Source organism: Myxocyprinus asiaticus, chromosome 13 (genome assembly GCF_019703515.2).
Source record: "Myxocyprinus asiaticus isolate MX2 ecotype Aquarium Trade chromosome 13, UBuf_Myxa_2, whole genome shotgun sequence".
In the NCBI taxonomy this organism is placed as follows: Eukaryota; Metazoa; Chordata; class Actinopteri; order Cypriniformes; family Catostomidae; genus Myxocyprinus; species Myxocyprinus asiaticus.
In genome coordinates this window covers 42,234,834-42,257,397 of record NC_059356.1, presented here as the reverse complement: position 1 = coordinate 42,257,397, position 22,564 = coordinate 42,234,834, and the positions used below count along the sequence as shown (strand labels likewise).

General features: G+C 38.1%; 2 protein-coding genes across 9 annotated transcripts in view; one reads left to right on the top strand and one right to left on the bottom strand.

Annotated features, from left to right (window-relative positions):
• LOC127450007 (nucleosome-remodeling factor subunit BPTF-like) overlaps window positions 1-21,390 on the top strand; it is a 61,676-nt gene extending 40,286 nt beyond the window's left edge. For 4 of the 8 annotated variants that reach the window (XM_051713694.1, XM_051713692.1, XM_051713691.1 and 1 more), the window contains exons 19-32: window positions 1,468-1,604; window positions 1,770-1,884; window positions 3,087-3,262; window positions 3,513-3,801; window positions 4,418-4,824; window positions 5,053-5,337; window positions 8,253-8,335; window positions 8,723-8,948; window positions 11,703-12,001; window positions 13,706-13,879; window positions 13,995-14,187; window positions 16,095-16,179; window positions 18,274-18,460; window positions 20,767-21,390. In XM_051713694.1, coding sequence (XP_051569654.1) covers window positions 1,468-1,604; window positions 1,770-1,884; window positions 3,087-3,262; window positions 3,513-3,801; window positions 4,418-4,824; window positions 5,053-5,337; window positions 8,253-8,335; window positions 8,723-8,948; window positions 11,703-12,001; window positions 13,706-13,879; window positions 13,995-14,187; window positions 16,095-16,179; window positions 18,274-18,460; window positions 20,767-20,803 — 2,693 coding nt within the window. In that variant the 3' untranslated portion in view covers window positions 20,804-21,390. Of the gene's footprint in view, window positions 1-152; window positions 324-1,467; window positions 1,605-1,769; window positions 1,885-3,086; window positions 3,263-3,512; window positions 3,802-4,417; window positions 4,825-5,052; window positions 5,338-8,252; window positions 8,336-8,722; window positions 8,949-11,702; window positions 12,002-13,705; window positions 13,880-13,994; window positions 14,188-16,094; window positions 16,180-18,273; window positions 18,461-19,887 lie in introns of all 8 variants that reach the window. The other 4 variants (XM_051713687.1, XM_051713688.1, XM_051713686.1 and 1 more) reach the window with 2 other exon arrangements.
• The window catches only part of LOC127450051 (testis-expressed protein 33-like), a 304,945-nt gene that overhangs the window by 102,407 nt on the left and 179,974 nt on the right, over window positions 1-22,564 (bottom strand). The gene's annotated exons all lie outside the window — the stretch shown is intronic.

Below are 22,564 nucleotides of genomic sequence, written 5' to 3'. Positions count from 1 at the left end.
ACAAAATTAGAGTCCTACAACATCTTGCAATGCTTTCAGATTTCTTAACATAGTCACATGGTCAGTATGAATATTTCTGGGCACCACTGCTGAATTCCCTGGTTGACATGTACAGTATGTGTTAGGGTGGTGACTAGACCTGTGTCTTGCAGTCTCCACCAGTTCTGTTGTGACTGTGGCGGCGAGTAGCGCCACCACGTCCGGGCAAACGTTCCACATCGCAGCTGCTGCAGGGTCGATGGCCGGCAGTGTCATCGCCGCTAAACTGCCCGTTCCAGCCAACAGCAAGATAGTCACAGTGAACGTGCCAACCACGCAAGGAGGTATGGCAGGCCTCCGGCATCACTGGCATGTGGCTTTTATTCGTTAGCCCTTCCTGCACACATAAAGGCACAGTATCAGGATTTTTAAGCGATATGACTGTGAAATGTTTATGTTTTAGATTATTTCTGATTAAGTATTTGGGGTTTTTGGTTAGCCTACTTTGTTTCTAAAATGAGGAACAACATACGTTGGGCATGTGTTAGTTAAGGGCTGAGAAACTAAAATTGAATTTTTCACCTAAATATGACCAAAATTTGAAATATATTCAGATTTTAAAAGACATTATTTCAGGTAGAGGGAAAAATCTACAAGACATCTGATTTTTAAATCGACGTTGTCTGCTACGTCCACAAGAGGGCGCAATGAATCAATATAAACCAATCAGCACCGTGTTGTAGAGATTATTGCAAAGAACATATCTGGCTTTTAACAAAAGTGTGTGAAATTATAGTCTAAAGATTTGTCTAAAAATCTTAATAGAAAAGAAACGCTTCAGTTGATGGTTTTACGTTAACTTAGTGTTGCATGAAGCCTATACCAGTGCCATACTACTACCATGGACTGATGCTTCATAATACCGGCGGTACCACAGTGTTTTTCTTAAAAATAGTTGATAGTACGTGCCTTATGCTTATGCAGCAAGACCCTCATCAAGACTGCATGGTCAAGACACAGCACGTCCAGCTTTTTCTATGCAAGCATGCGTTAGGCGGACGTCTTTGACTGTTGTGCTGTTTTGTTGTTGTTGTTGTTTTCAGTGTCTCATGCTGGAGCGATGCATTTTCACAAAAAATTTGTAGACGCTGTGTCAATTTAAAAGGAAATCTGCCTTTAAAACATGTCTCGAGATACCCGCGTTCTGTTTTATTTGTTGCACTGTGCCTGTTTTAGAATGTTTGAATGCTTATTTTAGAATTCGAATTTGCATTTTTAATCATATATTTGATGAATATTTGAATTTAAATTTGACAGCCTTACTATTGATGGACCGATATATTGGCCGATATTTGGCCATTACAAGATGAATTCCTTACATCCTTGTCAATGTATAATAATTTTTCCTGTTTTCAATTTTTTTAATAAATTGAGAAAATATTGTGTAAATAAGTAAAATAAATATTGTGTTGTCTTTTATCTCTACAGGGTTGGTGCAGGTACAGCAGAAGGTGGTGGGCATCATTCCATCAAGCACAGCAGGCAGCGCACAGTCCTTCCCCTCATTCCAACCCCGTACTGCCACCATTAACATCAGACCCAACACTAGCACCTCCACACAGCAGGTATGGACCTTAGATTTATTATCCAACGGTCTCACTAAAATAATCACCTTTGGTTTTTAAACATCATCAGTCATCACTGTCGTCCCTCTTGTAGAGCTTAACCATTTTTTAGGTTCCTACATGTATTTGTTAGCAGTGACATTTTTAATAATTCTCAATGTCCAGGTTGTTACGACTGGAACTCCTCTCCGTCCAGGGATGGCAATGATACGTTCTCCACTGCAACAGACCACCACCCTTGGCAAGACTATCATTCGCGCTCCCCTGATGGTTCAACAAGGTAATCTTATACTTTTGGTGCCACCCTCCCGAAAATAGAATTTTTTACATCCCCACTTGGGAAAAGTTGCACATTCTCTTCAGTTTTTAATAAAAAAAAATGTGAAAAAAATTATAATTTGTGGCAAATTAATGCTGAACTTTTGTTAAAAAAAAAACACGAAATTAGACCAGGTGAAGACAATCAAAATTAAGCAAACATAATTTTTTATCAAAACATTTCTCAAATGCGCATTATCAGCAAAACTATTTGTAGATTTTGCACCTGGCACAAAGGGGAGGTTAAATTTTTGTTTATATCATGGCCATGAAGTTTTGATATTTTGTCATGCAAGCATGCACTAAGTCAAGGCGCAAGTTGGCGAAATCACGCACGCAAAGCGTTAATGGGCTGGGTCAAGTGCATTTTACTTCTGAGGTACTTCTCCGGTTATTGCACCAGCTGCGTCCTATTATATAATTAATTTCCTGTCAAGCAATGTCGATATATATGAAGAAAGCCCATTCAAACCAATTTGGTAGTGTAAATGGGCTGTATTCAATGCTGTATTGTCATCTGCGCTGCTCTGGGGTGTGATGCATTTGATGAATGTTCTCTTTCGGCCTATCTGGGACTGTTGGCTCTCGTCCTGCTCACCCGTGTCTCACCTGCTTGAAATAAACTTTGCATCTCTCCTACTGCAATGAAAAGTGATTGATAGCTCTTTGGTATCATCTACGGGTGAAATCCTCAAACTTCAAATGCAGGAACTGAGTTTAGACTTTGCGCCTAGAATAGATGTGATTCTCAAACGTCTTAGCGCAATGACCTATTTCTCAGGAAATTAGCAATTTGCGATTTGCACCACCTCGTTAACACACAATACACCCACAGTTTGCACGCATACGCCCACAGTTATCTCGAACACTCCCATCCACACCCACTTGCGCTTTGCGCTGGCACGAAAACTGCACTTAGAATTAGCACTCTTACAAAAATTGGATAAGACGCGGTGCACGGTCGTTGCGTGTAGCTCCCCACCTAGCGCGGTCAGGAAAATAGAGCCCATCAACTCATGCCAATAATCTCAATGACCGTATAGCTACCTAATAGTAAACCTGGCGAGTCTAATGGTCAGTATATTTCTTGCACATTTCTGGCTCTTTGTTGAGGTTTGATCTTTGTTAGGGTGTAAATGTGATTTCTGTCTTTGTATCGCACAGGTCAAGGACAACAGGCAGTGCAAAGCAATACCGGAGCACAGGCGGTAGGCACCCCCCCTCGCCTATCCACACCAAACCAGCCCCAGACCCCGCAGACACCCTCCGCTCCCCGACCGCAACAGGGTCAGGTCAAACTCACCCTCGCTCAGCTCACACAGCTTACCCAGGGGGCTCAGGTCTGTATAAGTTCTAAAGTCGGCATGAAGTCAAAATTGACCTATTTACTTTCTTCATACACATTCCTGTTCTTATTGTGCACAATTCATCAGGGCACGTTATTACTTTTTAATCTTGATGAGTTTCACTCAGAAATTTGTCAAATTATGAGTGTAAATGAGTTGCGAATACCGTTTCTTGTTGACATAACTGATTTAGGATTCTACTGTATAGTTCTAACTGAAATAAACTTGCCCTTTCACTCTTTAGGGTGGCAACCAGGGCTTGACTGTAGTGATCCAAGGGCAGGGTCAGACCACAGGCCAGCTGCAGGTCATCCCTCAGGGTGTGACGGTCATTCCGGGCCCCGGTCAACAGCTCATGCAGGCAGCCATGCCCAATGGTCAAGTCCAGCGGTTTTTGTTTACGCCCATGGCCCCTGCAGCTGTGTCTGTGCCCACTGCCCCTTCCACAACAACCTCAACGGGCACCCCAGCCACAGCTGTCCCGGCTGCTACCAGCAACACTAGTACCACTCCAGCAACACCCATACAACCAGGTGAAATGAAAGATGGGGTTTCATGAAAACCACGAGCAGAACACGTGTGCATAAATTATTATTAAAACCATTCTTGAAGAAATGATCCCATTGAGTTCAGTGGGACAATTTATGCAAGAATGGATTCATGAACGATTTGGTTTGTTTTGCTCGTGTTTCATGAATAACGACTAATAATTTATGTAATTATAACAACCCTGATCTGCAGACTATTTTGAAGGTTGACTATAATAGACGGTCAAATAACAAGAGCTCAAATGTATAAACTAGGGCTGTCAATCGATTTATTACATTAGATGCTGATTAATTAATCGCAATCAATCGCGCATATATATTTATATATATATATATATATATATATATATTTAAATAAGTATAAATATTATATTCTATATATAATAATTAATGTTATAACAATATATTATATTTCCATATTATTGAACATAATCCAATCATTGGCCTACAGTCCACAGTCATCCATTTTGCAGTTGAATTCGTCAATCGGTGCGAAATAGATTTATAGTAAGAGACCTGCATTTTTATTATTTCTGCGTTTCTGTGTATAAATGCTCTTCTGGATGTATAATATGTAATATTTTCTTTCTCTCCTCTCTAGCAATTCAACCTGCTCCACAGCCCCAACCTCCAACTGCACATCCACCCACCTCATCTCTTCCCCCATCACAACCACCTCAACTCGCACCCACTCCAGTCACAACCACCGCCATTCCCAAACCGATTCCAACTCCACAACCCCGCCCAGCCGTACAGCTCCTGCCTCAACTGCATGCCCCTCCTCAAACCTCCATCCAGCCCCCTGCACCTGCACCTGCACCCACCCCTGGCTCTCAGATAGCACAGGTGACCCCCACAGCCACTGCACCACAGGTCACCTCCCTCTCCGTCGCCCCGCAAGTCACTCAGACCACCATAACCAAAGTCCAGCCGCAGATCCAGCTTCCCCCGCAGCTCCTCAGCGTTCCCGGGCTGCAACAGCAGGTCATCTCTCACATCCAGAGTCAGGTAAACAAAAAATACTGCAATCGTGACTATTGCAAACAGTACACTCTTCACTCTTTCCCTCCTGCCATTACAAATCACAAATTAAACTTGTATATCTGCGCTATACTTACCTCGTTTGCCATTTATACTTAACCATTATTTATTTATACATAACTATTTCCATGTCCAGTTCGATGATAATTGTATGCTCTGTACCATGACAGTAAAGTTTAATCTAATGTTATGCAGGTAGCGGCCCATATTCAGGCTCAGGTCCAGCAGGTAGGGTCCGCAGCCGGGATTCCCCAGCAGATTAAACTGCAGCTTCCCATTCAGATTCAGCAACAGGGCGGAGGTCAGGTCCAGACCCACCAGATTCAGAACCTGGTAACAATCCAGACAGCCAGCGTACAGGAACAGCTCCAGCGCATACAACAGCTCTGTGAACAACAACAGCAAAAGAAGAAACAGCAGGAGGCAAAGAGAGAGCAAACCCAGCAGAACACCAGTCAGAGTGACCTGCTGCAGAAACAGGTGTGAACTCTGATATGACTCAAGTTAATCCAGAGTTGCACTTAGGTCAGTTAGGATCACTATTTTAAGAATGTGAAATGTCAGGAGGGTAGTAGAGAGAATGATTTATTTCAGCTTTTATTTCTTTCATCACATTCCCAGTGGGTCAGAAGTTTACATACACTTTGTTAGTATTTGGTATCATTGCCTTTAAATTGTTTAACTTGGGTCAAATGTTTTGGGTAGCCTTCCAAAGCTTCTCACAATAAGTTGCTGGAATTTTGGCCAATTCCTCCAGACAGAACTGGTGTAACTGAGTCAGGTTTGTAGGCCTCCTTGCTCGCACACGCTTGTTTAGTTCTGCCCACAAATTTTCTGTCGGATTGAGCTTGACTTTGTTGTCCTTAAGCCATTCTGCCTCAACTTTGGAGGTATGCTTGGGGTCATTGTCCATTTGGAAGATCCATTTGTGACCAAGCTTTAACTTCTTGGCTGATGTCTTGAGATTTTGCTTCAAAATATCCACATAATTTTACTTCCTCATGATGCCATCTATTTTGTGAAGTGCACCAGTCCCTCCTGCAGCAAAGCACCCCCACAACATGATGCTGCCACCCCCATGCTTCTCAGTTGGGATGGTGTTCTTCGGCTTGCAAGCCTCACCCTTTTTCCTCCAAACATAATGATGGTCATTATGGCCAAAAAGTTAAATTTTTGTTTCATCAGACCAGAGGATTTTTGTTCCCATGTGCTCTTGCAAACTGTAGTCTGTCTTTTTTATGGCAGTATTGGAGCAGTGGCTTGATGTCGATACAGGACTCGTTTTACTGTGGATATAGATACTTGTCTACCTGTTTCATCCAGCATCTTCACAAGGTCCTTTGCTGATGTTCTGGGATTGATTTGCACTTTTTGCACCAAACTATGTTCATCTCTAGGAGACAGAATGCATCTCCTTCCTGAGTGGTATGATGGCTGCGTGGTCCCATGGTGTTTATACTTGCGTACTATTTTTTTGTATAGATGAATGTGGTACCTTCAGGCTTTTGGAAATTGCTCCCAAGGATGAACCAGACTTGTGGAGATCCACTATTTTTTTTTAATTTTATTTTTTTCTTATTTATTTTGATTTTCCCGTGATGTCAAGCAAAGAGGCACTTAGTTTGAAGGTAGGCCTTAAAATACAATCACAGGTACACCTCCAATTGACTCCAGTTAGCCTAGAAGCTAATTGTCTAAAAGGCTTGACATCATTTTCTCTAATTTTCCAAGCTGCTTAAAGGCACAGTTAACTTAGTGAATGTAATCTTCTAACCCACTGGAATTGTCATATAGTCAATTAAAAGTGAAACAATCTGTCTCTAAACAATTGCTGGAAAAATTACTTGTGTCATGCACAAAGTAGATGTCCTAAACGACTTGCCAGATCTATAGTTTGCTAATAAAAAAATCTATGGAGTGGTTACAAAATTAGTTTTAATGACTTCAACCTAAGTGTATGTAAACTTCTGACTTCAACTGTACATAACCAGAATGAATTATAGTATATTATTGAATCAATCCCACAATTAAATAACAGGAGATGTTTATCTTAAAGGGATAGTTCACCCAAAAATGAAAATTCTCTGATCATTTACTCAACCTCATGTCATCCCAGATGTGTGACTTTCTTTCTTCACCGGAACACAAATGGGAGATTTTTAGAAGATTATTTCAGCTCTGTAGGTCCATTCAATGCAAGTGAATTGTGCCCAAAACTTTGAAGTTTCAAAAAGCACATAAAGGCAGCAAAAAAATAATCCATACAACTTCAGTGGTTTAATCCAAGACATCAGAAGCAATATAATAGGTGTGGCTGAGAAACAGATCAATATTTAAGTCTTTTTTTTACTATAAATCTCCACTTTCGACCAGCCCTCCTATGTACGTTCAGGAAAGGACAGAGTTCTTCTGTTTTTGACAGTTCGCATTCTTCATGCATATCTCCACCTACTGGGCAGGAAGGAGAAAGAAGAAAAAAGAGAGGGATAAAGGAAAGGAAAAGAATAAATAAATCATATTTGCACTACAGCCCAGTAGGTGGTGGCATGCATGAAGAATGCAAATCACCAAAAAACAAAAGAAGACAACCTCTTGTGAACATGCAAAGGAGTGCTGGTCACTGGAGATTCAGAGTTAAAAATACAATATTGATCTGTTTCTCACCCAAACCTATCATATCACTTCTGAAGACATTGATTTAACCACTGGAGTCTTATGGATTAATTTATGCTGCATTTATGTGAGTTTTGGAGATTCAAAGTTCTGGCCACCATTCACTTGCATTGTATGGACCTACAGAGCTGAGATATTCTTCTAAAAATCATAATTTATGTTCTGCAGAAGAAAGTCATACACATCTGGGATGGCATGAGGGTGAGTAAATGATGAGAGAATTTAAATTTTTAGGTGAGCTATTCTTTTTATCTCAGTTAATCAACACATTCTTTATATAAAAGCAAAATGGATTGGAAATTGGTTTGCTGCAATTTTGATGCTTTTTTGCAAAATGAAAGTTTAAAGATGACGTGGAATCAAAATTGACCATATTTCTTAACAAATGCCCTCAGCCTTATTGTGCAGGAATCATCAGTATATGTTGTAATAAAGAATACCATTTCTTTTTTAAATCTTTCGTTGAAACGTATTAATTTTCTCCACCTGTGCTGATGTAAACCAGGCAGCGTGGGCAGAGAAAAGAAATGATTTAAAACTGATAGTTCTGTCTAGAGATTATTAGTAATAATAAATGTGACTGTGTTTATTGAACAATGGTGGCTTTTATCATGTTGATGTCACTGCCATTAAAAGCCATAAGCAAAACGTTGGGCATTAGTTGGTTGTTGGGTTAAGAGAATAGAAACATGTTAAATAACAGAATCTTTTTCTTTCTTCAGGTGGCTCAGAAGCAGAATGTGGCCATAGAGCAATTAAAACAGAAGAAGACCATGACTCCTGCTGAAAGAGAGGAGAACCAGAGGTAATCTGCCTCCTCTCTTTCTTGGTTGCACATATTGAATATTACCAGTGGTATTTGAAATGTAATTTAAATGGTTTGCATTAGAAATATGACACATTTTGGTCTTGTATAGAAATGCAGAGGAACTATATTTACTGGGGTTTTGTAGCCTATCACCTGAAAGATTGTAGGTTCAAACCCCAGAACTCCATGAACTATCACTATCATAGGTTGCAGGTTGCTCCAGGGAGACCATCTATTTAAATCATGGTTGAAAGCATTAGCTATTAAATAGTAATTTGTCATATATGTGCTCCCCTGAAACTAAAAGGAGCTCTTTTATAAGAATGGATAGGCTTTGATCACACAACTCAATAAAACTGCACCCTGTTTTTAACTCCCTGGCAGGATGATTGTTTGTAACCAGGTGATGAAGTTCATCCTGGATAAAATCGATAAGGACGAGAGACAGGCGGCCAAAAAGAGGAAACGGGAGGAGTCGGTCGAGCAGAAGCGCAGTAAGCAGAATGCCAGCAAGCTTTCAGCGCTGCTCTTCAAACACAAGGAGCAGCTGAAGGTTGATATTCTGAAGAAGAGAGCTCTGCTTGATAAAGAGTTGCAGCTACAAGTGCAGGTACAAGTGAACATGCATACTGCACGTGGGGGTAGGCTCTTATGACTTAGAATGCCTTAGCAACTGCATAGCAACATGCTAAAAAACAATCAACAGGTAGAGCATGGCACTAGCAAGTTCAACATCGTGGGTTCTTTTTTTGCTCTTTTGGGGCCTCTGTATGAATAAGTGAGTGTTTTTTTCCTATTTTGAGTGCGGACTCATTGTTTCCCTTTTGCATTTTGATTGAGTCTACGCACCTGGACAATTGGATATTTTTTTAAAACTTTCACTGGTGTTTGGCGCAGCATTGCTTGTTATATTTTCGATTACCAGGAAACATACAAACAAGAGGTAGGCGATATATCGGTTTTGCCGATTAATCTGTGCAGATAGTTGTTTTTTAGAACTATCGGTTATCTGTAAAAAATCAATGCCGATAGTTGCCGATATAAAATTTTTTTTCTATGATTCTACAGTTCTACATTCTTTCATCATTGTCAATACTCATTCGTATTTTTATCCCCACTTATTCAAAATTATTCACAGTATTCAAAATTGTTTCTGTTTATCATTGGGATTTTGGTTGCACAATAAACTTCATCTGTGATTTTATTCAGTTTGGATGTATTAGCCTATGTAGTATGTGCCCGGCATAGTAAGGAAAGACTAAGACATTTTTTTAACATTCTTTTAATCAGTTTTAAAAACTATCAGCCGATTAATCAGTTATTGGCCTTTTTAAAATATGAAATTTGAGAGAGGGGTGCCAGGAAAACCGGACAAACTGAGAGAAGAAACAGAAGAGACAGGAGTAGAGAGAATGTGTTTATGAAAATCATCTATCTTAGTGCTAAAGATATCAAGAAATTTGTTACAAAGTTGAGTTGAAACAGGCAAGTTGGTGGAACAGTTACATTTGAGCAATCTATTTAAAGTATGAAAAAGTTGTCTGGGATTGTTTTGATTGTTAACGATTATTTGGGAAAAATAATGAGATCTGGCAGATTCAATTGCTGCTTTATAATCACGCAAGTGGTCTTTCCAAGCCTGGATATATATGTTCAATGTAGGCCTGCAAACTAACGATTATTTTGACTATCGATTAATCTTCGATTATTTATTCGATTAATCGATTAATCGGATAAAACTGACATTTTATTTCCTGTATTTTATTAAAATATGATTTTTCAAAAAAACTGATATGATAAAGGGCTTAAGGATTTGGTTTGATTTACATTGCTGAATTCACAATTCTATACTCTCACAAAACTTTGAACAAAGCCTGAATCATGAAAAGTTGCGTTTGGATTTTTTATTATTATTATCATTATTATTATTAGAAACGGTTTCTTTACTTGTAAAACTTAACAAAAAATGCTCATCATTTAAGAGTAAAATGATCCATGGGGCATGGAGTGGGACAAAAAATCATAGATACATATGCTTGTACACATTTTAATATTATCATTTTTTTAAACAGTATTTTCACTGATTACATGTTTCTAAACTATTCTTAAAAAAAAAAAAAAAAAGTGTATGGCTTATCCAGTAAAATATTGTTTGCCATAGTATACATTTACTAGTGAAATCAGACATAACGTATGTGGCATTATCAGGAGGACTTTCAAATATCAGGACCCTTAGCATTATTATACATTATATTCAGCATTATATACAGTTTAATGTAGTACAATCATCTGTAAACCCTGTGCAAATTCACTCTCGCGCTGAAAAGACTCATCCCGGTGCTCACTGTATTACATGCGCTTACATGAGCATGAGAAAACACTTTAAAAACCGGCACACCTTGACTGCTGAGACTTCAGTCTGATATCCATGAAAACTGCACAAGTGATTACATTGAAACAGAAATCGTGATATGATGTTGCACGAGTTTAATCAAAATGATTGCGCTCCCTTTCTCCAGTGCGATCGGTTTGATTGACGTGGTTGCGCACGCTTGCTTGCTCATTAAAGTTTAATGGAGACTCACTTGTGGTAAGAACAAACAGTTTTGCGAAATACGCGGCTGATTTTGAACTCATATTTACATTATAAAACATAGAAAGTAGCAGTAAAATGTAAGTAATGCGCTGGAGAGAAACAACTCTCGTGCATCACACAGCACAAGCACTCTGTAAAGCACCTGATGCAGCAGCCGCTCCACATTAATCTGTGTGATTATTATGATCTTCTTTGAAGTGTTTATAAAGTGCTCTCGTGCGCTGGATAACTTGGGTCCTATTTTTTCCACTTCAACTTGTCTCCGCTTGTTTTCAAATGAGTTATCATGCAACGCATTTTTCACTTGTCTGTGAAGTGACGTCACTGACGGGACTTCTCCGTGCTTACTGCAAATATCTAACTAATCGATAATGAAATTTATTGTCGATGATTTCCATTATCGATTTTATCGATTAGTTGTTCCAGCCCTAGTTCAATCCAGAAAGATGCCACCTTCGCTTCATTTTAAGACAAGCTGCCTTCATTGAGCACAGGTTGTCTTTATACCAGGGAGAGGATCGGCGCCCAAATGCGCCAGCATTCCCTATCAACCGGAAGAATGTAGAGAATGCTCCCTTGAATGCACTGTTGCTTTGAATAAAAGCTTCAACTAGATGCATAAATGAAATATAAATGTAGTAATTAGTAAAAATGACTCCTTTAGATGTCTGAGAGCTGGGGTGTGCATTGAGATACACGTGGTCATGTCTCTGTTTTGGTTCAAAGATTTAATGCATTGCATACTCTTGTTTTCTGTTGCTGTTTCAGGAGGAGTTGAGGAGAGATCTCATTAAACTGAGGAGAGAGAAGGAGAAAGCTCAGGCTGCGGCCGCGCAAGCAGCAGCAGCAGCGGCGGCAGCGGCAGCTGCTAGTGCCCACACACATGCCACTCTCTCCACATACACACCGACGGTCACGTCCCCCTCCTCCACACACAAACGCAAGCGGGAGGAGGAGAGAGAATCTGCCAAGTCAAAGAGGAAAAAGATGATATCCACTACCTCAAAGGACAGCAAGAGGGACATCAAGCTATACTGCATCTGCAAAACACCCTACGATGAGTCCAAGTATGGGACCTTTGCATATCTGCAGTTGTACATTTTTATTTTTAAGTTCAAGGACAATAGAGCGCAACAGTGCCTGACCACTTTTTCAGCTGTCTTGGTTCCAGAAGTATTTTTCCCATTCATTTCTTCCATAGGGATTTCATAAAATCCTTCACAAAAAAACTGTACGCGCGCTCTCAAATAAACTACGCTGCTCTATGAAATCTCCCTGCTCTCCCTCAGAGAGGGTGTGTGGGTGCTCAAAACATTTGTGAATCTATAATAATGCCACACAGCTCTGCCTCTGTTCATTCATATTCTGCCTCTGCAGGCGTGTTATATCAAGGGAGAAACGAGTCCGGAGTTTGAGTAATCAACTCGCCATTTTGACGGAAATGTATTATTTATTTTTTATTTTAGAAAATAGAGCATAATACATGGTAACTGTCCAAGACTTTGAAAACCCCTGGTCTATGGGAAAAAATGAATGGTAGTTTTGCTTCCAGAAGCAGACTGTTGTGCTTTATTTCCACTAGAAGTTCATACTTTTGGCACAGAAATCATGCCTTAAGAGATTTTAAAAGTAAATAATTCAGCTTTATGGGCTTCCTCACAAAAACTACAAAGTATCATAATGATCTCTTCAAAAAAAAAAAAAATGCCAAATGGGTAATTAAGAAAATTAAGGCTGAACTTTGAAATCAGATTTGGCATGAACACTTATACTATTCTGGGTATTTTGAACTTGTGTGTTAAGTTACTTGGTGTGAATTGAAAAAAATAAACAACTAATACAAAATAAAAAATACTTTAAAGATAATTCTTTTTTCCCTTAAAGATACAGATAATAATACGTAACGTATAATTGGGTTCCCACAGATAAGGAAAACATGAAAATATCCGGGAATTTTTTTAAATTGTGTTTTCCAGGGCAAGAAAAGTCATAGAAATTAATTTTAAAAAAGTCGTGGAAATATTGTTCTATCGTGAGTATGCATTTTTATTTTTATTTTTTATAGATATGCTCTGCTTTTAAAATATTTATTCAGTAATTACCTGTCATTTACTTTCTCATGCCATCCCAGATATGTATAACCTTTTTTATTCTGCAGAACACAAATAAAGTTTTAGAAGAATATCTCAGCTCTGTAGGTCCATACAATGCAAGTGAATGGTGGCCAGAACTTTGAAGCTCCAAAAATCACATAAAGGCAACATAAAAGTAATCCATGAGACTCCAGTGGTTAAATCCATATCTTCAGAAGTGATATGATAGGTGTGGTTGAGAAACGTATAAATATTTGTCTTTTTTTATTATAAACTCCCCCGCCCAATAGGTGGGGATATGCACGAAGAATGTGAATCGCCTAAAACAAAAGAATGTGAAAGTGAGATTTATAGCAAAAAGGGCTTAAATATTGATATGTTTCTCATCCACACTTTTCATATCTTTTCTGAAGATATGGATTTAACCACTGGAGTATGTATTACTTTTATGTGCTTTTTTGAGCTTCAAAGTTTTGTTCACCATTCACTTGCATTGTATGGACCTACAGAGCTGAAATATTCTTCTAAAAATCTTTGTGTTCAGCAGAAAAAAGAAAGTCATACATATCTGGAAGAGTATCAGTAAGAGTGAGTAAATGATGATGAGAGAATTTTCATTTTTGGGTGAACTGTCCCTTTAATCAAATATACATATATTCTGTTCCACTTTTGCTGCAGGTTCTACATTGGTTGTGACCTGTGCTCCAACTGGTATCATGGAGAATGTGTGGGCATCACAGAGAAAGAGGCCAAGAAGATGGATGACTACATCTGTTCAGAATGTAAACGAGCACAGGAGGGCAACACAGAGGAACTCTACTGCATCTGCAGAACTCCATACGACGAGTCACAGTAAGCTGGCCCATTCAACATTTCACTGTGGGGTTTAATAAGCATTTTCAGCTGCTTCAAAAAATGTATTTTAAAGCATATTTTCTCATATAATTGTGCCTAACTTTGTTTTTAGGTTCTACATTGGTTGTGACCGCTGTCAGAACTGGTATCATGGTCGCTGCGTGGGCATCCTGCAGAGTGAAGCCACACACATCGATGAGTATGTGTGCCCGCAGTGCCAGTCTACAGAGGACGCCATGACTGTCCTGACACCGCTCACTGATAAAGACTACGAGGGGTTAAAGAGAATACTGCGCTCCTTACAGGTTCGTATGGAAACATGCATTCATCAGCATTACACTTATTACCATTTCTCAGTTCTTGGTCTTTCTTTAAACAAATAAAACTTAAAAAGCTAGAGCTAATCATAAAACGCTATATGCTCCGTTTTCAAAGACTAAATGTACATTTCAAATCTGATTTCTGTTGATTTGTCAGATATACAGGTGCATCTCAATAAATTAGAATGTCGTGGAAAAGTTCATTTATTTCAGTAATTCAACTCAAATTGTGAAACTCGTGTATTAAATAAATTCAATGCACACAGACTGAAGTAGTTTAAGTCTTTGGTTCTTTTAATTGTGATGATTTTGGCTCACATTTAACAAAAACCCACCAATTCGCTATCTCAACAAATTAGAATATGGTGACATGCCAATCAGCTAATCAACTCAAAACACCTGCAAAGGTTTCCTGAGCCTTCAAAATGGTCTCTCAGTTTGGTTCACTAGGCTACACAATCATGGGGAAGACTGCTGATCTGACAGTTGTCCAGAAGACAATCATTGACACCCTTCACAAGGAGGGTAAGCCACAAATATTCATTGCCAAAGAAGCTGGCTGTTCACAGAGTGCTGTATCCAAGCATGTTAACAGAAAGTTGAGTGGAAGGAAAAAGTGTGGAAGAAAAAGATGCACAACCAACCAAGAGAACCGCAGCCTTATGATTGTCAAGCAAAATCGATTCAAGAATTTGGGTGAACTTCACAAGGAATGGACTGAGGCTGGGGTCAAGGCATCAAGAGCCACCACACACAGACATGTCAAGGAATTTGGCTACAGTTGTCGTATTCCTCTTGTCAAGCCACTCCTGAACCACAGACAACGTCAGAGGCGTCTTACCTGGGCTAAGGAGAAGAAGAACTGGACTGTTGCCCAGTGTTCCAAAGTCCTCTTTTCAGATGAGAGCAAGTTTTGTATTTCATTTGGAAACCAAGGTCCTAGAGTCTGGAGGAAGGGTGGAGAAGCTCATAACCCAAGTTGCTTGAAGTCCAGTGTTAAGTTTCCACAGTCTGTGATGATTTGGGGTGCAATGTCATCTGCTGGTGTTGGTCCATTGTGTTTTTTGAAAACCAAAGTCACTGCACCCGTTTACCAAGAAATTTTGGAGCACTTCATGCTTCCTTTTGCTGACCAGCTTTTTAAAGATGCTGATTTCATTTTCCAGCAGGATTTGGCACCTGCCCACACTGCCAAAAGCACCAAAAGTTGGTTAAATGACCATGGTGTTGGTGTGCTTGACTGGCCAGCAAACTCACCAGACCTGAACCCCATAGAGAATCTATGGGGTATTGTCAAGAGGAAAATGAGAAACAAGACACCAAAAAATGCAGATGAGCTGAAGGCCACTGTCAAAGAAACCTGGGCTTCCATACCACCTCAGCAGTGCCACAAACTGATCACCTCCATGCCACGCCGAATTGAGGCAGTAATTAAAGCAAAAGGAGCCCCTACCAAGTATTGAGTACATATACAGTAAATGAACATACTTTCCAGAAGGCCAACAATTCACTAAAAATGTTTTTTTTATTGGTCTTATGATGTATTCTAATTTTTTGAGATAGTGAATTGGTGGGTTTTTGTTAAATGTGAGCCAAAATCATCACAATTAAAAGAACCAGAGACTTAAACTACTTCAGTCTGTGTGCACTGAATTTATTTAATACACGAGTTTCACAATTTGAGTTGAATTACTGAAATAAATGAACTTTTCCATGACATTCTAATTTATTGAGATGCACCTGTAGTTAGTTTGTGTATTTGGTACAGAACCAATCTAATATTACTTACAGAAAGTGTCTGTTTTTGTCATTTTTAGCCCTAGCTTCCACTATGACAATAATCAAAAATGGCTTTTAATAGAAGAGTTGTGTGAATGTTTTCTCTGTGTTAGTCCCATAAAATGGCGTGGCCATTCCTGGAACCAGTGGATCCGAATGATGCTCCAGATTATTATGGGATCATCAAGGAACCAATGGGTATGAGTGTCTTTTTCCACTTCAGTTCTTAAAGGGATAGTTCACCCAAAAATTAAAGTTCTCTAATTATTTACTCACCCTCATGTCATCCCAGATGTGCATGACTTTCTTTCTTCTGCTGAACTCAAATGAAGATTTTTAGAAGAATTTCCCAGCTTGTCCATAAAATGCAAGTGAATGGGTGCCAAAATTCACATAAGTCAGCATAAAAGTAATCATACTTCTCCAGTGGTTTAATCCATGTCTTTTGAAGTGATATAATAGGTGTGGGTTAGAAACAGACCAATATTTAAGTCCTTTTTTACTATAAATTCTCCTCCCTACTCAGTCAATGGACTCTATGCATGGAATGAAGCCTACGTATTTTCAGTCAAATCACAAGGGGGATAACAATCTTCCGGTGTAAGGCTTCCTCTGTGTGCAAAGTATTTACATCCAGCGATTGTGCAGTGATTTAAAAGTGAGAAATACAAGCGATTAAAGAGCACAAACTTTCACCTGAAGTCGACAACGTGGGACAGTTGCTCTGTTGCTCAGCTGAGGTTTTAAGGCGCCATAAATATTCATAAATAAAAGTAATGATACAATTACACAATTGTTATCACTTAAATATAAGGTTATTTGTTAAAATTAGTTAACATTAGTTAACATGAATTAACAATGATGATTTTACAGCATTTATTAATCTTAATGTTAATTTCAACATACTTAGATTTTAAAAATCAAAAGTTGTATGTTAACATTAGTTAGTGCACTATGAACTAACAATGAACAATTTAATTTATTTTAACTAATAATGACAAAGATTAATAAATACTGTAAAAATATATTGTTAATTGTTTGATCATGATACCTAATACATTAATGCATGTTAACGAATTGAACGTTATTGTAAAGTGTTAACACACAATGTAATCTATATTTAGGCTATTGTGTAAAATTACTGTGTCAATTAACAAAGTTTACTGAAAGTGAAAATTATATTATACTGCATAAATACAGTACAGTAAACTAATATTGACCACTATTAGACAAATTGTATGGTTAAAGTAACAGTCACTATGTTAAGAAATACATTACCATGCACTCCATCATTTGCTGTGAAGATGGAGTAGCATCAATTATCATATTATATTAACTTATCACAGAGAGCGATACTTTATCTAGCAAAATATATCAAAACAATTACACGTGTAATACAGTCGGAAACAGGGACCTTGCTAAGCCTGTGCTGGTCAGATGTGGCTTGTGAATATTCACCCTCATTGTGGTTGAAATATCTTAAACTAAACCTTGTTACACCACTTCTTGTTTTTAGTAGATGGAGCAATAGCTCCGTGTCTCAGTGTGCGATAGATATTGACCAATGTCATCCGCAGAAACTTGTGTAAATAAATCATGTGATAAGTCATTTTCCCCCGAGTCGTCTCGACAGCATTTATTAGCATAGGAAGTCATAGGAAGAAATCGTTTCCGGTGCTGCCCCGGAAGTAAGTGTGCCCCAAAACCCACGCCCCCCCCCCAGGGCAAAACGTGCTTTGAGTCCATCTCCACTTTAACTTTTACATTATTCTTCCTACTTATCGCCCCCTTCTGAGCAGGGAGAAGAATTTCTAGCAAAAAAGGACTTTAATATTGATCTGTTTCTCAACCACACCTATCATATCACTTCTGAAGACATGGATTAAACCACTGGAGTCGTATGAATTACTTTTATGCTGCCTTTATGTGCTTCTTGGAGTGTCAAAATTTTGGCACCCATTCACTTGCATTGTATGGACCTACAGAGCTGAAATATTCTAAAAATCTGAATTTGAAAAATTCATACACATCTGGGATGGCATGAGGGTAAGTAATGAGGGAATTTTCATTCTTGGGTAAATTATCCCTTCAAACATATGATCAGTGGGCCTTTTTTTTTTTTTTACTTGTTTAGCATTCCCTTTTCCCCTTTTAAAATGTTAATAAGACAAATATTCTTTTTTTATATATTTAAAGTGGCTCCTTGGAGCTTTGCAGACAACATTTTGTCGAATTTTAGGTCATCAAAAAAGATGCTTAAGCTATCTTTTTATCTCCTGTTTACCTCTACAGACCTGTCTACGATGGAGGAAAGGATACAGAAACGCTTTTACAGCAAACTTACAGAGTTCGTAGCGGACATGACCAAAATCTTTGACAACTGCCGCTACTACAATCCCAGCGACTCACCTTTTTACCAGTGTGCGGAGTTCCTGGAATCCTTCTTTGTACAGAAACTCAAAGCTTTCAAAGCAAGCAGGTAACGTCTGCTTCCACACATACCATAAAGCAAACTTGGGATGCACCAATACCATTTTTTCTCTCCCGATCCGATTCCGATCCCTGACCTCTCAGTTATATAATATTGTTGCAATTTAATACATTTATTATTATTAATATTATTATTTATTATTAATAACAACAATAATAATAATAAAAACTAATTATTATTTTTTTATACAGTAATAATGTATTTCAGTTGTAATTTCTTAACTTTATAAGCCTGGGGCTTTTATTTTGACACTCCAGAAAGACGGTGACCTTAGAGTGTCTGTGTTTGGGCAAGTTTACAGTAGTTTAATATGCTTTTCATTCAAGATCTGGTGAATTGCGCCTCCACTTCCGATTTCACCGAACTGTCGAGCATCTACATCTGCGATGTAGTTCGTGTGGAGCGCTCGCATACTGCAAGCCACTCTGAGAGCTGAAAACAGCAGCACCTCATCAGCCAGCGTGCGCTCGTGCTATGTGTGTGTGACACAGCCGAGCACCACACATTAACTGAAGCGTGCTGCGCATGCAGACTAGATATTTCTTTTTTAAACGCAGCCTTTTGAGATTCAAAAAGCTATCGTATGTCTTCAAGAGACTCTAAATAAAAAGTCATATGGACTACTTTAATGGTGCTTTTATGGTTCTTTTATGCTATTTTTGGAGCTTGACAGTAACAACCATTATTAACACAGTATCGGATTTGGATCGGGCACGTTGGACCAATTCCTGATACGGTTAAAAAGGTCAGTTTCAGAGGAACGGTGCATCCTTAAAGCAAACGTAGGATTTTTTTACTCTTACCTGTGGCAACAGCAAAATGATAAAATACACTATTGTTCTTTTGCCTAGTAATACAGTTTATTAGCCTAAGTGTAGGCTTTTTACTGTTGCCAAGCAATGTAGCAACTTGCCGCATTAAAATAGAATTCAACTGATATACGGTCGCAGGTGTGCATATATTGGCTTTTTTACGATGGCTTTGAATGTGGCACATCCAATCAGAATCATTTTATTTTCTCTTTCACGTATGTCCACGTTGGCATTTGATCTGCTGGAAGGCCATGACAGAGTATTAGTTTAGCCTTACTAAATGTGTCACTCCTCTACTCGCATAGTAATTCAATTTTAGACTAGTTTTGATTTCATACTTTGCGTTGTCTTTTCCATGGATTTCCATCGCATTGCATTTGAGTTCCATACATCCAGTTTTGTTTTGTGCCTGCTTATCTTGTTCTGTAATCTCATTCACATTTTATGTCTGCAATTCAAATCTAGTTGTCAACTAACCTCTTATTTCAGACTGGCGTTTCATCCTGCCGTATTATCTTTATTTCAACTGCTGTGTTCTGATTACATAACCGTTTGTGTTTGTGCTCCATGCATGTCATTCATTCCCATTATCCTTTCTTGCAGATTGTGATGTCATAGTGGCTGAAGGGGCGGAGACTTTTTTAGAAAATCATGGAACTTGCTGTTTTATAAATAGTGGAAACTGATGTATATTTAAATGAAATTTGTCACATGTTTGGAAAATAAAAAAATCAGTCAATAAAACTCCTGCGATGCCTTGATTTGACAATCTGACAGCGGCAGCCATGCACTAGGAACACACAGTAATAGAGGGAAATGCTTTCTGTGAATTCTCTTTCCTGGTTACGTGATGTTATTTATAATGTATACACTGATGCATGAACATTTATCATACAAAGGTTTTGTTGGATTGGCTGATTAAAGACATTTTACAAGATTTTGCTGTTCAGTTTTATTGTAATGTGCTTAACAACTGCTTGTTTCAATTGGTTGGTTGATCTTTCCAGGTTTTCATTGATAAAACTGGTGAACTTGCTGATTAATCGAGCATTGTTTTTGGAAAATGCATAGTGTGATTTTATAATTGTTTCAGTTTCAATTAGCTTGAAGAAAAAAGACATTTAATGCCTTTGTCAAGGAAAACAAATAGTTTAAAATCCTTTTATTAGGATTTCAATGTTAAAATAAAGGACCATGCTTCAAAAAAATAATAAAAATTGTATGTTTTATTTTTTTACTTTGTGATTCCTCCTTTGATAAATAGAGACTGGCATTTTTACAGGAACCAATTAAAATGACTGAAATGCATTCCCTTTGCATTATGCCAGCATGGCTGCCATTCCTATGACCCGGGAGGCTATTTCTTTCTTTTTTTTTTTTTTTCGGTTTGAATTTTCTTTCCTTTTTTCCACTTGTCGTGTTATTTGCGAATGTTCAATAAAACCAAAGGGCTCTTAACGTCATGTTTTCTGTGTCCTGTAGGTCACATAACAACAAACTACAGTCATCAGCCTCATAGAATACAACCACATGCTGTTCTAATAAACGTTGAACATTTTAGTCAAGATGGAACTTTATCCCAGTCAACCAGCATCGCACAGCCACAGCGTTTGTTGAAATGTTGGACATAGAAACTGTGGCTTGGATCAAGAATGGACGGTTTACATTTTTGATTGTTAAACCAATGGGTTTTGAATGGGATCTCCTTGTCCTATGTTTCTTTATGGATTAAATGCCTATAAAAATGTTTTTGTGAGTTTTATAAACCCTCCAGAATCATGTTTTGCATTATCCAGGACAACAGGAGCCTACCATGGGTGCAACCATTGTTTTCCCCCTTGATACATATGATTCAGCATACTACTTACAAAGTGGAATGTTAACGCAGTCAGCTAATTGGTTTTTAAGCAACGGGGAGGAACGGTTACCTAAAGTAAGACAGAGTTGCTTTAAGAATGCATTAAAGACTGATTGAAACAGCTAAAATCGAGAAAGTATCCTGTTTGTATAACTTGTCTTTTTTTCTTTTTTGTATTACAACTGAAGAAATATTGATGTATATGAAACAAATAAATGGAGGGGACAGGATTCTCTCTTCTACATTGATTAATATGTCTCTGTATTCTCTTCATTGGAAAGTTCTTAGTAGCTCTGAGTTATTAACCCGGAGTAGGATTCTAAGCAAATTCAAATATTGAATTTGGATTTCTCACAAAAATAATATTTTGTCTAGATTATTGTGTAACGAAAAAGCACAATAAACCTCACAAATAATATTTTCCCATGTTTATAGTAATTGATTCACCAATTCATCACTTTATTTTATTTAAGTGCACTTTCCCAGTCTTAGTGCCGAATTTGTATGGCAATAACCATGTTTTGTTCAAATTTGAGTTTAATAATAGTTTCATCATTCCAGTCCTTCTATAAAGTCTGTATGTCAACAAAAATCTCTTTTGTGTGTACATCTGGATCATTTGTTTTAAGTCTACCAAACCAGCACTTCAAATCTGGTCTTAATTTAATAGTTCATCCAAAAATGAAAATTCTCTCATCAATTACTCACCCTCATGCCATCCCAGATGTGTATGACTTTATTCTTCCTCTGCAGAACTCAAACGAGGACTCAAACTAAGATTTTTAGAAGAATATTTCAGCTCTGTAAGTCCATATACTGCAAGTGAATGGTGGCCAGAACTTTGAAGCGCCAAAAAGAACATAAAGGCAGCATAAAAGTAATCCATAAGAGTCCAGTGGATAATATATTGTCTTTACAAGCAGTATGATACATGTGGGTGAGAAACAGGGCATTATTTAAGTCCTTTTTTACTATAAATTCTACTCCATGCCTAGTAGCTGGCGATATGCATGAAGAATGCAAAAAACATAAGAAGAATTTGGAAGTGAAAGTGTAGTTTTATAGTAAAAAAGAACTTAAAATTGATCTGTTACTTAACCACACATATTTATGTGCTTTTTGGAGCTTCAAAGTTCTGGTCACCATTCACTTGCATTGTATGGATCTACAGAGCTGAAATATTCTTCTAAATATCTTCGTGTTCTGCAGAAGAAAGAAAGTCATACACATCTGGGATGGAATGAGGGTGAGTAAATGATGAGAGAATTTTCATTTTGGGGTGAACTGTCCCTTTAGCTGACGAGGAACCTCTGGGAATGCTGCACATTCTTCATAAACAATTGACAAGTTGTGTTTCATTTATATATATATATATATATATATATATATATATATATATATATATAAAATCACTTTCCGATA